The 12,794-nt window shown below is 58.9% G+C and overlaps 1 protein-coding gene across 1 annotated transcript; it reads left to right on the top strand.

The window, feature by feature from the left end:
- Positions 1-7,700: 7,700 nt before the first annotated feature.
- RTP5 (receptor transporter protein 5 (putative)) lies at positions 7,701-11,391 on the top strand. Its single transcript, XM_036901337.2, has 2 exons — positions 7,701-7,943; positions 9,683-11,391. Exons 1-2 carry the CDS (start codon positions 7,717-7,719, stop codon positions 11,139-11,141), a joined length of 1,686 nt encoding a protein of 561 aa, XP_036757232.2. The 5' UTR covers positions 7,701-7,716; the 3' UTR covers positions 11,142-11,391.
- The last annotated feature ends 1,403 nt before the right edge of the window (positions 11,392-12,794 follow it).

The following is a 12,794-nucleotide window of genomic DNA, read 5'->3' as shown; positions in this document are numbered from 1 at the left end:
GACCCTCTCTGCTCCCCTCCCCCAGCAGCCCTGCCCGCTGTACAGGTGGGTGGCCTTCTCTGGGTTCAGGTCGGGGGCGCACTTCGCTTCCCCCCTGGCGCCCTGGTGGTCACATCATTTGAACCAACGAACACTGCGACTCTGTCCCTCCTAGAGGGTCTGGGCAAGGGCCTGCCCAGGCCTGCCACTCCCACCCAGCCATCCTGCCAGGCAGTGGACAGCGGGGAGCAAGTACTGACCCTGCAGAGGGCTCCAGGAGGTGGGGGACGCTGCCCCTGCTCCCAGGGCTGTAAGACCACCTGCAGAGAGCAGCTCAGGGTCTCCCTGAATCCCAAGGCCTGAGCTGGGGCATTTTCTCCAGAGCCCCTGAGACCCTTTCCTCTTGCCCTGCCAAGGGGACCGGACCCCTCCCCACCTGCACAGTGGCCCGATTGGCCCCCTGCCAAGGGACATCAGTACCTAGCCCCAGCCACCCCCCCCCCCCCAGTTTCAGGGCTTTCCACGGCTAGCTTTCAGGAGGCCCCACGTCAGGCTCAGGGGTGGCCACATCTCCAGATCTTTCCACTGTCAGGTGTCTCTTGGCAGCCTCCACGGCAGGAGGCTTAGCCTGTGCCCAGACCCTGCCTTCTGAGACTGACTTCCTCACTGCTGCCTAGCCGGGCCCCCAGCGTGCTCAGGTGGGGGTGGGGGTGGTCCTGGGGTGCCCAGGGGCCCTGGCCTTTAGTGATGATTTGGTTAGTTCTTTGCCTCTTGCTCTAAGCATTTTATTATAATGAATGGAAAACAGGAGGAATGAAACTGCTGATATTAGTGAGATGTGGGCCTCAGCTCAGTTCACGAGGCAGCAGCTGCCCCAAAGCTGGTGCTGCAGCCCCAGCTCCTAGAGGCGCTCAGAGCTCGCTGAGAAGGGAAAACATTAAAGACTGAAACGGTGGAAAAAGAGCATCAAAGGTGATGTCTGCAGCGCGGGGCGAGCAAGCGCGCAGGAAGCTTTAGTTCAAGGCTGGGGCCACGCCCAGGGCCTCAGCCAGCTGAGAATGTGGGCGGCGGGCAGTGGGAGGGGTCCCTCCTGGCCAGGAGGGCTCCGTGGGAGCCCGTGGGGCTGTGCTTCCCCCAGGAAGCTGGCCAGACGGTGGAGGTGGCTGGCTGGGAAGTGTGGTCACGGCTGACCCCTGTGACACCCCACACAGATGGGTGTCCTGGCACACCCTCTCTGGAGGTGGTCAGGGGCTAGCCTGGGGCTGTGGAGAGGGCTCAGGTCAGGGTAAGGGCTTCCAGGCATCCAGCAAGGACAGACACCCCAGGAGAAGGCTCCCCAGGCCACACGCGTGGTCCCACGCTCTGTATGTGACAGGATCCCAGCCCAAATGCAGCTGGGACCCTTGGGCTGTCCTGGGAGGGCATGGAGTTGTGAGCAAGTGGGGTCTGTGCTCCAGGTGGGAGATGCTGACCCCAGCCAGTACCCCCCCTTGCAATTCTGCCTGCAGTAGCCTGGGCGTGTGCCCAGGGAGGGGCTGCAGGAGAAAGAGGGGTGTCTCTTGCCCCTACCATGCTCCCTTTCTCCCCTGCCCTCATCTCCTGGGGACCCTGCCCCCCTCTTTCCCTCCCCTCTCTCATCCCCCTTCCCTGCCTTCCCCCTCTGCCCCACCCCTCCCCCTGCCCCTTTGGTGCAGTGAGCAGGGCTGAAGCCCATACTCCGAAGGCTGAAAGGGGCACGGTGACTTTGGGCGGGGGGTGTGTGTGTGTTAACAGGGACAGGTGGGGGCACAGAGAGCTGAGGGCAGGAGAGGGGAGGAGTGGACACAAGGCCAGAAGAGCCTAGGCCCCATCCTGGGGTGGTCAGGATGCAGGTGGCCAGATCCTGGGGAGGGGGTTGGACAGTTGGGAGCAAGTTAAGAGTTTGAGGGTTTTTTGGGGTGCTGTATTCCCCAGGTGAGCTCCCCATCACTTACAACCCACTGTCCCTCAAAACACACACAATCCCCCATAAACATAGTGTTCCTACCACACAGTACCCCCAAAACAATGTTTCCACCACACACACTGTCCTTATCTCTCTCCCCATCCCTCACCATCCTTCCTAAGTGACAGGACAGACTCTCTAGTTGGAGGGAGGGGGAAGGCCAGTGGCTCTATCTGTCCTGTCCCTGTGTCCCCCACAGGCTGGTCCTCTCCCTGTGCCCTGGGCCCTGGCTGTACCACTTCAGGCTTGGGAGGTCCCAGCTGCAGTCACAGACAGGGCCACCATGCCCTGCACCACCTTCTGACCTTGAATGACCGGCTGTGGGCAGGGTCATCAGAGCCAACCAGGACCCTTGTTGGCGGGCTGTCTGGGGGAGGATGTTGTGCGTTGTTACTAAGCTAGTCGCTCTTGTCAGAAATGGCAGGGAGCCTGTCCTCATTTTATGGGTGTGGGCTTAGAGTTGCACAAGAGGGCCACACCCAGGTCCTCCTGTCCTGGGGAAGCCCCCTCCCCTGCCTCTCCTGCAGCCTCATCCTTGCCTGGGGTACAGGTGGGCCTGTTGGGATGGCTGTCACATGGCACAGCCCTCTGTGCCCAGCAGTGCCTGTGGCCAGTGAGCACCAATGGCCATTCTCTGCTGCTGCCTGTCCAGCAGCCTAGCTGCTGGTGGCCATGCTATGGGAGCACAGGGTGTCTGTGTGGCCTTCAGCTCTCCCAGGGTGCCATCACTGCCAGGCCAGGGCTTCTGGGTTTGTGGTGCCCCTGCTTCTCCCTGGTAAATCTGGCTGCCCGGCTGCTTTCTGCTGGATCACCTGAAAAGGATGAGCAGGGGAAGAGCAGACCAGGGCTCCTTCCTGAAGCAGGTTTGCTCCCAGGAGCCGGGAAGAGGACTCTGAGGTTCCATGGGGCGCCTGGGAGTGGGAGGGCGGTGGGGAACATGAGCGCAGGTGACAAGTGTCAGAGAGGGGATCCCCCCCCGCTCTCCCGAGGCCGCCTGGAGCCATGGGGAAGTCTCCACTTTTGGGCCAAGCACAGGACAGGAGGAAGACCTGAGAGTGCTTCTGAGGAGACGGGGTGACACTAGTGGCCCCCACCAGGCCCAGGCAGCCAGGGCGCACTGCACAGCCATTTCTGAGGTTGGAACAGGAAATGGTTAATAGTGTTTGCAAATAAAAACGTTTTGTTCTATCCTGTTGTTGAAGCATTTCCCAGAAGGTAAAGAAGAGCACCAAATTCGTCTGCCCAATTTAAGAACCAGATTAATAACCTTGGAGGAGACCTCTCACCATTTATTATACAAAGAGTAAAGATGGTTGGGTTGTTTGTTTGCTGGGGGTGTTAGTCCACAGGAGGTTTCTCACCTCCTTCTTTCCTAAACTTTCTAGAATGTTGTTAGTAGTTTAAATGTGAACTTATACTGTAAATTTCCAAATGTGTGTGTCCGTGTGTATGTATGTATGTGGTATGTGTAACACGTATATGGGTATGTGTCCATGTGTATATGTATGTGTGCATACTTATAGGCATGTGTGTAGCTGTGTGTGTGCATGTGTGTGGTGTGCACACACATGTGTGTAGGTGTATGTGCGCTGTGCAGACACTTCCCCGCCCTCTTATAGCTCCGTGCTGGCTGGCCCCCATGCGGCCAAGGTGCCACCCTGCCTGACTCTGAAGCCAGACTGAGCTGGGCTGCACTGCAGCTGCCCCCGTGCACCCTCCCCAGGATCACAGGGTCCCCTGCCCCCTGATGGGCCTGCCTGCCCATCTCATCCATGAGTTCACCACCAACAGGCTCTCAGTCCTCCGTGTCTGCCCGAGCGTCTTTGCTGCGAGCATTTTCATCACATAACAGATTGGCTGGGAGGCAGTTTTGCCATGAGACATAAAATCACAGAAAATAAAAGGGACATTCGCTAAGAAGTACATGATGAAACATGGACAATGAATGCAAAATTAAAAAGACTTTATTGCAAAATGTGAAATACCCAAGCTCATTTAAAACGTGTGTGGACTCATGGCAACGCGCAAGTGGCCAACCGCGTTTTATGCTTGTACCGGAGCATGGTCTTCTGACACCTTCTTCTGCTATGGGTTCATCTCCTTGATCCCACTGTGCTGTCATTCATGCTCAAGTTCCTTCCTTCATTAAGAGAGGCATCCGTTTCCCAATCCCGGGAGGCGAGGTGCCTTTGAGCCTGAGCTCCACGGCAGGAGAGCTGTCCACACAGGCGTACTGTTATCGGTCCTCAGACCTACGCCAAGACCTCTATGGGAAATGCAGGCTGAGCACTACATGCTGTACAGGCCTTTAGGGGCTGAGATTTATAACATATACAAATGCCAGTCCTGCATTGATGCAGAAATGAAGCTGAACCGTCTACCAGTTGATGAAACCAGACTGTCAAACCAAGCTGCCAACCAGTTATTTTTTTACCTTTTACGGAAAAATTGCCTTATGGCCAATTGTTATGTGGTGAAAAACTCCTAAAGTGAGCTGCTCATGGGACTACCGGCCTTCCCTTGCCACATGGGCCCTGGCATCCCTCATCCGGCTCTTCTTCCCCCTGCCAGCCTCTGTGGCTCCTGTTGTGGCTGCCAGTGGGTGCCCACCCCCAGGCTTGGCAGAGGGGGTTGGCTCCTCGACTGACCACAGCTGGGCTGTGTGCCAGGGACAAGCAGCTGGAAGGGAGGGGTGTTAGGTACAGGATCAGACAGACTGGGGCTGCCACCACCCAGAGATGCCACCCCAGCTGCCTGCAGCCCAGGGATACACATGTGGACCATGTGCCCCCAGGGCCCAGGGTCAGGGAGGTGACCCATGTTCCTGGAGCAGCACTCCCTCTTTGAGGTCTGGGGTGAGCACAGCACCGCACATGCTGATGACCACCATTTCTGCCCAGTTCTCTCTCCTTGTCTGTCTGCCTCTCAGCCTCTCTTCTTCCCAGACACAGAGGTGGGGTCCTGTTGATAGAGCAAAAGCCATCCAGTCAGCTAGCTGGCCTCAAGCTGGACCCTGTGACACCCCAACCCTGGCCTGGCCTCCAGCTTCAACCCCTCCTTTGCTGGGCCATCCTGTCCCAGTCCTGGCACCTCTCTGGTCCAGCATCACTGCCAGGGCAACATCCAGGCCAACAGGGGGATAGATGTCTGAGCTTCACCTCCAGCGGGGAGACTGTCCTCTGGCTCACCTGGGCTGTGGGAAGGTCTGCTTTCAGATCTGCCCCCGGTGGTGAGGGCTGCCCCCGTGTTCCCTGCCACCCTCTCCAAAAGCAAAGCTCAGAAAAACGAGAGCCAGGCAGTGAGTGTGAGTCAAAGAGCCAAGAGGAGAGGGGGTGGGGGTCTGTGGGGCACAGGGAGGCTGGGCAGCTCCGCCAGGTGGGGCAAGGGCAGCCTTAAAAATAAAATGACAGGAATTTTACCAGAAAAAACATGTTTATTTGGCAACAATAGAGAATTTCAATTTGGGACCTGCAAGCAAATGTCTGACTCAAATGTTTGATCCGGCAGAACCACAGGCAAGTGGAACCAGCCACGGAGAGGCCCCTCACTTCATGGAGCAGGAGGGGGATGTGGGGAGGGGTCCACTGGAGCAACGCCAGAGGCTGGGGCTGGCGGGCTCTCACTGGCTGAGTTTTGGGGCACCCTGCCCTGCTGGGGTGGGTGACTGACTGACAATCCCTTTCCGATGAGGTTGCTCCTCTTACCCACCCAGACATACCTGGTTCCTCCGCCCGGCCTACAGCGAAGACAACCCCGGCGTTGGGTATAGTGAGGACAGTGGATGGTTCCCGCCTGGCGCCAGGCTAGGGGGACAGGTGGCTAATGCCCAAGGTCCCGGACTCGCCCTTGGCTCGCAGGCAGGGGTTTTTAGAGGAAAATTGTGGGGATGGGGCCGGTAGTGTGATCAGCCTGCGCCTGTCTCCTGACGGTCCTGGCGAGTGATGGAGGCTGATTGGGACCCTTAGTCATCAGTCTTTTGGCTCCACCCAGCCTGGGTCAGCTGGAGGCCCAACCAGGGTCAGGGGTGGGTCTAGGTTCCTGTAAGACCCCTCGAGGATGCCCTAGTGGAAAGTCTGTCTATGACCTCTGGGGAGCTCAGAGCCCTGTGTCCACTTGGTCAGCAAAGTCCCGTTTTCATTCATCTCTAAGCTCCCATTGTGATTCCCGCTTTCTGGGTTATGACTGGGGGAAGCCGACTTCTCTTTGATTTGTTACTGGGGAGTCTGTGGGGCTTTTCCTGACAAGGGCACCTGTGTGGTTACAGGGTCCATAGATGACACTCATCTGTGCTTGATGTGGGTCCCCTTTCCCCATGGCCTCCTGATGCCATCTCAGTGAAGTTTCCCATCGGTGATTGTCACTGGTGACAGCGTGGAAACGGTGCCTGGTCCCCCTGACACCACTCTCCATCCCTATCCTGACAGAAGCTGTGGCTCTAGAACCTGGACACTTGCCCCTCCACTAGGGGATGAGCTCTGGCATCTGCCTGGGGAAGGGAGGAGGCCCCAGTGGCCCATGAGCACAGAACAGCAGGGGGGTTCCTAGGTTTCCCGCTGCCTCTGGGGCCATTTCGGACTTGGGCTCTGGGCTCAGGACTTGGCAGAGCTGAGCTTCCTGTGGCAGGTGCCAGGACCCTACACCGAGTAGGCACGTTATGGCTTTGGCCTCACTCTGCTGCCTGTCAACAGCCACATGGGGAAGCAAGCATCCTTGGTATACTGGCTGGCCAGCTCCCTGGTCAAGTCCTCCAAGCCTGCTGCCCAGTGGAGAGGACATGCTGTGTGTCACCACCTCCAGCAGCTTGAGGGATTAATAGGAGGTGCGACAGCCTGCCTCTAAGTGGTCTGATCCCAAGGGTGCATCCTCAGTGAAAGTCACCCAAAGGTGGTCTCGCAGGCTTCTCATTTGCATCCTCGTCCTGGCGGTCCTCCCCACTTGCTTGAACGCTGGCTGGATCTTTCCTCACTTCACTCTCCTCGTGGCACCTTGACACACTGCTACTACTCGTGTCTCTGCGGCTGAAGCTCACAAACAAGGAGACAAGGAGGCTAGACCAGCCTCGTGTGTGCAAAGTGCGCGGTACAGGATTCCCTTTACTATGCTCAGAGCAGCAAAACGAAGTGGTGTCGTCCCCAGGGGCGGGGCTCCTCAGGGGCCTGCTGACTGCGGGAGGGGCGCTTGGACAGCTCGGGGCTGGCTTCCTTCAGGCACTGAACTAAGTCTCTGTAGTTTGTGAAGCTGTGAATTCTGTTTTAGGTATTTTTACATAAATGTTGCACATTTCTGGCAAACAAAATAAAAACCATGGGAAAATCTACGATGATACGTGTTCAGTAAAATTTTTCATAACCTTGGTTGCCATGACAAAGTGCGGCACCATGCAGGTCGTGGACAGAGGTGGGCAAACAGACTGTGGGGCATGGTCCATGATCCTCGGGGAGTGAAAAGGCAGACCATAAGGTAATATGTTGATTTAGTATGATTTCCTATTTGTGAAAAATAAATATGAAATTTATACACATGTACGTATGGAAAAAATGGGTGGATGTCAGCACCACACTGATGATTACAGACAATGTTATCATATTGTATTTTTTCCTCTTTATTTCTAATTTTTCTTATGATTGAAACATACCGCTTGCGTAATAAAAAATATTCAGAAGGATGAGAAAAAAGGACTGTTTCTCGTTTCTCTGAGACAAACCCAGTTGCCATGGAGACTGTAGGTTGCCAAGCAGCGATTGGCTGGTGGGATGTGGGCAGTGGGTGCTTCCGGGAGCTCGGCGCTGGCGCAGCTGTCAGACCGCACTGCGGAGCCCAGCGCCAGCATGGAAGGGGTGGACGTGTGGGCCAGCACCTTAGCCCAGCTGATGGCCAAGAGGAAACCTCAGGACACCTGGGAGCTTGTCCCTGAGGAGAACCTGGCCTCCGGGCAAATGGACAGCGGTGGTGTCCAGTACCGGCTGAGGGGGCTTTCAAGGTGCGGCTGAGGGCTGAGGCCTTCTGGAGGTTTGGGGGAGCTGAAGGCTGCTCAGCCACTGGCCCTAGGTCAGCCCTGAGTCCCAGGGCCAGGCTGGGGGTGGCGGGGCCCATGGTGGGAAGGCGAGAAAGGCATGTGTCCCGGCTGCTCCTGGCCCCTGGGTGGGCTGGGTGCTCCTCTCCCTTTTGGGCAGCGGGGGTGTTGGGGCAGCAGCTCCTGTTCAGTCCCTGTCAGTGCCCACGAGCTGAGACCCTGCCGGTGGGGCAGCCATCTGAAGCCCAGCAGGGCCCTGCGGGGCAGTGGGGGGGGCAGGCGGGGCGAGGGGGCCGCCCACACGTGGGGACTTTGTTCACTCACTGTGGCGTCTCCTGGTTTCCATGGCAACACTGACGCAGGCATTGTGGTCACCACCCAGCCCTGCTGCAGAGGGGTCTGGGGGGCTGGGAAGCTGAGGGGTGAACCCAGGGAGCAGGGCCCGAGGGGGGAGACCTGTATCTAGCCTGGATGCCGACTGAGGGGGGTCTGGCTTGGGAGCCTTGGTGGCCATGGGTCACAATGATATCACCATGACAGGCTGTCACTGCAGTGAGGACAGGCCAGACCCACAGGCCCCACCCAGCTGGGGGCCAGCCCGGAAGGGGTACAGTGGGAAGAGGGGGTCATGCAGACAGGTCACTGTGGGGCGCCATGTGCAAGCACCCTTCAACACAGACACAACAGCTTCCCAGAGTCTGAAGCCCTGGGGCAGTTCGCTGGCTTTCTGGCGATGTGGGAGCCGCCCTCCGTGTCTGAGAAGCACCTAGAACCGTGCTGCTGTTCCTCCAGCAAGCTGCAGAATTGCTCTAGGCAGCTGGATGTGGCCTCAAAGGTGCTCGTGGGCTAGATTTAAATAAATTGAAAGTTGGGTTTCCCCTGGGAACTGATCTCAGCTCATCCATGTCCGGGTGCAGCCAGCTGTCACTGGGTGGTTAGAGTTAGGGTTAGGGTTAGGAGCGACCTGACCATCACCGAAATCTCCATGGTCAGTACCAGAAAGCTTCTGGGGCAGGTGTGCAAGTCCCCATGCACGCATGTCTGCACAAGCTACTGTGACCTTGGTTCTCAGAGAGATGGCCCAGCCACATAGACACGAGGCCTTAGGGAGCTCCCAGCACCAGCACACTGACCCCCTTCAGTCAGGAGGGTGCACGGCCCTCTTGCTCACACATCAAAGCCAGAGTGAGTGAGGCTTGTGGGCTCACCTGTCACCCTGGGGTTCTCCAGCCCCTCACTGCTTCCCAGGAACCTCTGTCGCCCCCTATTGCCCCCCCATCCGGCCTCACACAGCCCCCTATCACCTACTTTCCCTCTGGATGGGGCTCCTCCTTCTGGGCACCCCCCACCTTCCTCTCTCCAGGACACTTGCTCTTTCTGCTCTCACTGTACCTGCAAGGCTGTCCTCAGCTCTTGGTGACATTTCCTCAGGATAGAAAAGCCGCAGGATACAGCAGCAAGTGGAGTGACCCCTCACAGGTGGCAGGCCAGGCTTTGCCCTGAGTGGGGTTTGGTGCCAAGCTGAAGAAAGGCATTTGCTTCTCAGCTTTTCAGGTTACAGGTGGCAGGCAAAGGGTGTGCACCTGCATTCTGTCCTTTTACAGACAGGCGCTGGGGGCTGTGGAGCTAGTGCTGGACTGTGCCCCTGCCAGACTGGGGCACTGGGCGGCCCCCTCCCCCTGCTCATGCCACCTCTCTCCTTCCAGGCTCCAGTGTGGCCACTGCCAGTGGGGCTGGTCCTCGGCTCACGTGCACATACTCTTCCACATGTGGTGGGATGGGGACAGCCGTCTGGGGCTGGTGAAGATGCGCCTCTGGGGCCAGCAGTGCAGACTGTGCCCACCAGGCTCCCATGGGGACTGCCAGGTGAGCCTTCTGAATGTCAGGCTCTTCCTCAGCAAGCTGGTCCTGTACATCCTGCAGAAGTGCTACGGGGAGAGCCTCAGCTCAGATCAGTGCCCTGAGATCTGCTTCGGCGAGCGCTGTGAGGCCTGTGACCTGGGTGTCTGCTTCTTCCAGAAGCCCCCAGACCCTGCCTGGGGGCCGGAGGCCAAGAGCCCCACCACTGTCAAAGGCAGGTACACCCTCTACAGCAGCAGCAGCTTGGCCAACGCAGCCTCTGGCAAGGAGCTGCTGGCCCTCAGCAGTGGCCCCGTGGTCGAGCGTGCCAGGAGTTACACCCCCAACTCCATCACCATCCCCCTGTCTGTGTCCGACTTCATCAGAAACCCCCTCTCTGCCAGCAGCGACTTCTTTGGCCAGGATGGTAATGACATCGTCACCGTCCCCTTCTCCCTTGTGGACATTAGGCGGGACCGGGGCCCTGCCGCTGATGCCCAGGGCAGCGCAGGCCCTGAAGGGGGCTCCCTCCCCGAGGCCGACTGCAGTGGGCCGGGTGTCATTGCCACGGGCTCCATCTACCTGCCTGCCAACTCCTCAGCCATGCCCAACGCCAAGGGCATCCCCGTGAGCATCAGAGACCCCATCTTCCATGGTAGAGGACTGCTCCTCGGCAGTGCCAAGCCCTTCCAGCTCAAGGGGTTCATCTTCAAAGGCCGTGGCTCCATTTCTAGCCCCAAGGGTGTCGACCAGAGCCTCCTCACCACTGGGAACCAGCCGCTGCCTGTGTCCTATCTCTTTGGCCTCACTGATGACGGAGAGGGCTCCGTCACCTTCCCCATGTCCTTGGCTGCCATTATTGGGGGCAAGGACCCCTTCGCCAGTGCCAGGGGCTCCATCACCTTCCCCTTCACCTTCACCGATGAAGCCAAAAGCAAGGGTTCTGCCAGCATCACTGGAGGCCAGGAGGGGGCGGGAGGCGGCAGTAGGCCAGACACCACTGGCCAAGACCCCCTGGTCTCCATCGGCCAGGGCTCCATCACCATCCCCTTCTCTGTCTTCAGTATCATACACTGCAGGGCCCTCCAGAGCGCAGGCCTTGCACCTCCCCGCTTCAACAGGAAGCGGCGGCAGCCGAGGCCCAGGCCAGGCAGGTACAGCCCCGGGCCTCCCGAGGAGGAGGACCTGAGCTGTGATGAGGGCTGCTGCCGGCCGCAATTCGATCCCCACGAGGAGGTCTGGATCTGGGTCTCCATGACTGTCTGCATCCTCTGGGTCATGTACCTGTACAAGTTCAGCCCCGACAACCTGCAGCACCGCGTGTGAGGAGCACACCCCGTTGGCAGGGCTGCCCAGGCGCTAGAGCACAGCTGCCCTGTCCCCACCAGCGGCCCCCGCGCCCCGGCCTGGCCCTCCCCCGGGCTGACCCCTGCTTCCACGCGGCTCTCCCTGAACGCAGCCGTGGTGTGGTGGATGCTCATGCTGTAACACTCCCTGTGTGCCGCGTCTTCCAGGCACCTTTCTCTGTGTGTATGTGTGCCACACTCCAGCAAAATAAAGTTAAACAGAAAAACCACGCGCACTCTTGGGCTGCACTGGACCCACCGCCTGGGAGGAGGTGCGAGGTGGGAGGGACCCCACGCAGGACCCCCTCTGCCCAGCACTTCCTCCCATGTATGGTGTCTAGATTCCTGGCCATGTGGGATGGGACAGGACGCCCAAGCCAACCACAGCCTTGGTACAGGGCTAGGGCTGCGGGGGAACCAACACTGTGTGGGCCTGTGGGATTTCAGGAACAGGTCGCTCGCCATGCTCCTCCACAGGGAAAGATGAGAGTCGCTCCCCCCAGCCCGCGGTCGGTGACCCTTTCCCCACTCCCCTCCCCCTTCCCCTGCCTCCCCTCCCTCTGGACCAGCATTCATCTTTACTGAAGATGCCAAATCCTGGCCTAAAAGTTACATCCCACCTGGAGGGGAGGGGGCAGGAGAACACTGGCAGTGTACCAGATGAGGTTCTTAGGCCTGCTGGGGTCACAGAGGCTGTCTCTGCTAGAAACCAAAAGCCCTGCGGGTGTGCATAACCACACTCTGGATTTCTACCCCTAACAGACCACTGGGGCCTCTTCTAAGGGATGGGGGTGCTGAGCCTTACCGCCCCAGCCAGGTGGGGGCATGACAGCGGCTGGCTGGATCAGGCAACCCTGGCTCAGGGCCCCAGGGAAGCTGAGTCCTGGGTGGTGGGGTGGGTGGTGGGGGCGGTGTTTGGGGAAGCCTTGCCCTGTTGGGCAGGGTGAGTGCATGGAAGCCTTTGTCCAGGCCCTGCCCAGCTGGTATGGCAGCTCTGGAACATTCTGCCCTGAGGCTGACCTGGGTCCTAGGTGCCGACAGGTGTGGGGGAGGCACGCAGGGAGGGGAGCCCCTGCACAGACACTGGGGCCTGGCAGGTGGGGCTGGAGGTGGCTCCAGGTAGCATCAGACCTCACATCTCATCCTGCAAGTCTGCCCAGGCCCAAAGGCTGCCAGATCCCAGAAGGTTCCACCCCACATGGAAGGCCAAGCTGCATGGACACACCACATGCAGACCTGGCCAGCCTGAGTGGGAGCCCTCACCTAGCAGCATGGGCCTGGGAAGCCCTGCACCCAGATGTCCAGGTACTGTTTACCTGGGTGAGACCCTCCAGGTCAGGACCGCCTCCACCGTCAGTGTGCTGTCTACACTGGGTGAGAGTCTTCTGTCTTAGGGCGGGACCAAGCCTCTTCCTGGGGTGTGCATCTACCCTGGGTGTGATGACCTAAGTGGGCGGTATCAGTTCTGGGCAGGGTGGATCTGATTAGAGAGGGTGCTTGTGCGTTGGCCCTCTCCCCCTGCATCTGTCACCCTCGGGTCCCCCTGTACCTGCTACCTACAGCTTCCTGCTGCCAGGCTCCTCTCTGCTGGTGGTGGTTGGTAGGAGGTAGAGGCACCCACTACAGTCTCACA

This window comes from Manis pentadactyla, chromosome 6 (genome assembly GCF_030020395.1).
Source record: "Manis pentadactyla isolate mManPen7 chromosome 6, mManPen7.hap1, whole genome shotgun sequence".
Classification (NCBI taxonomy): domain Eukaryota; kingdom Metazoa; phylum Chordata; class Mammalia; order Pholidota; family Manidae; genus Manis; species Manis pentadactyla.
The sequence above is the reverse complement of the archived record's forward strand: the minus strand, read 5'-3'. Positions and strand labels throughout refer to the sequence as shown.

Bases quoted from the DNA above. Each gene is read 5' to 3' on its own strand.
- RTP5 (XM_036901337.2), top strand. From the start codon at position 7,717: ATGTGGGCAGTGGGTGCTTCCGGGAGCTCGGCGCTGGCGCAGCTGTCA. The intron at 7,944-9,682 runs GTGCGGCTGAGG...CTCTCCTTCCAG, and splicing joins CGGCTGAGGGGGCTTTCAAG to GCTCCAGTGTGGCCACTGCC.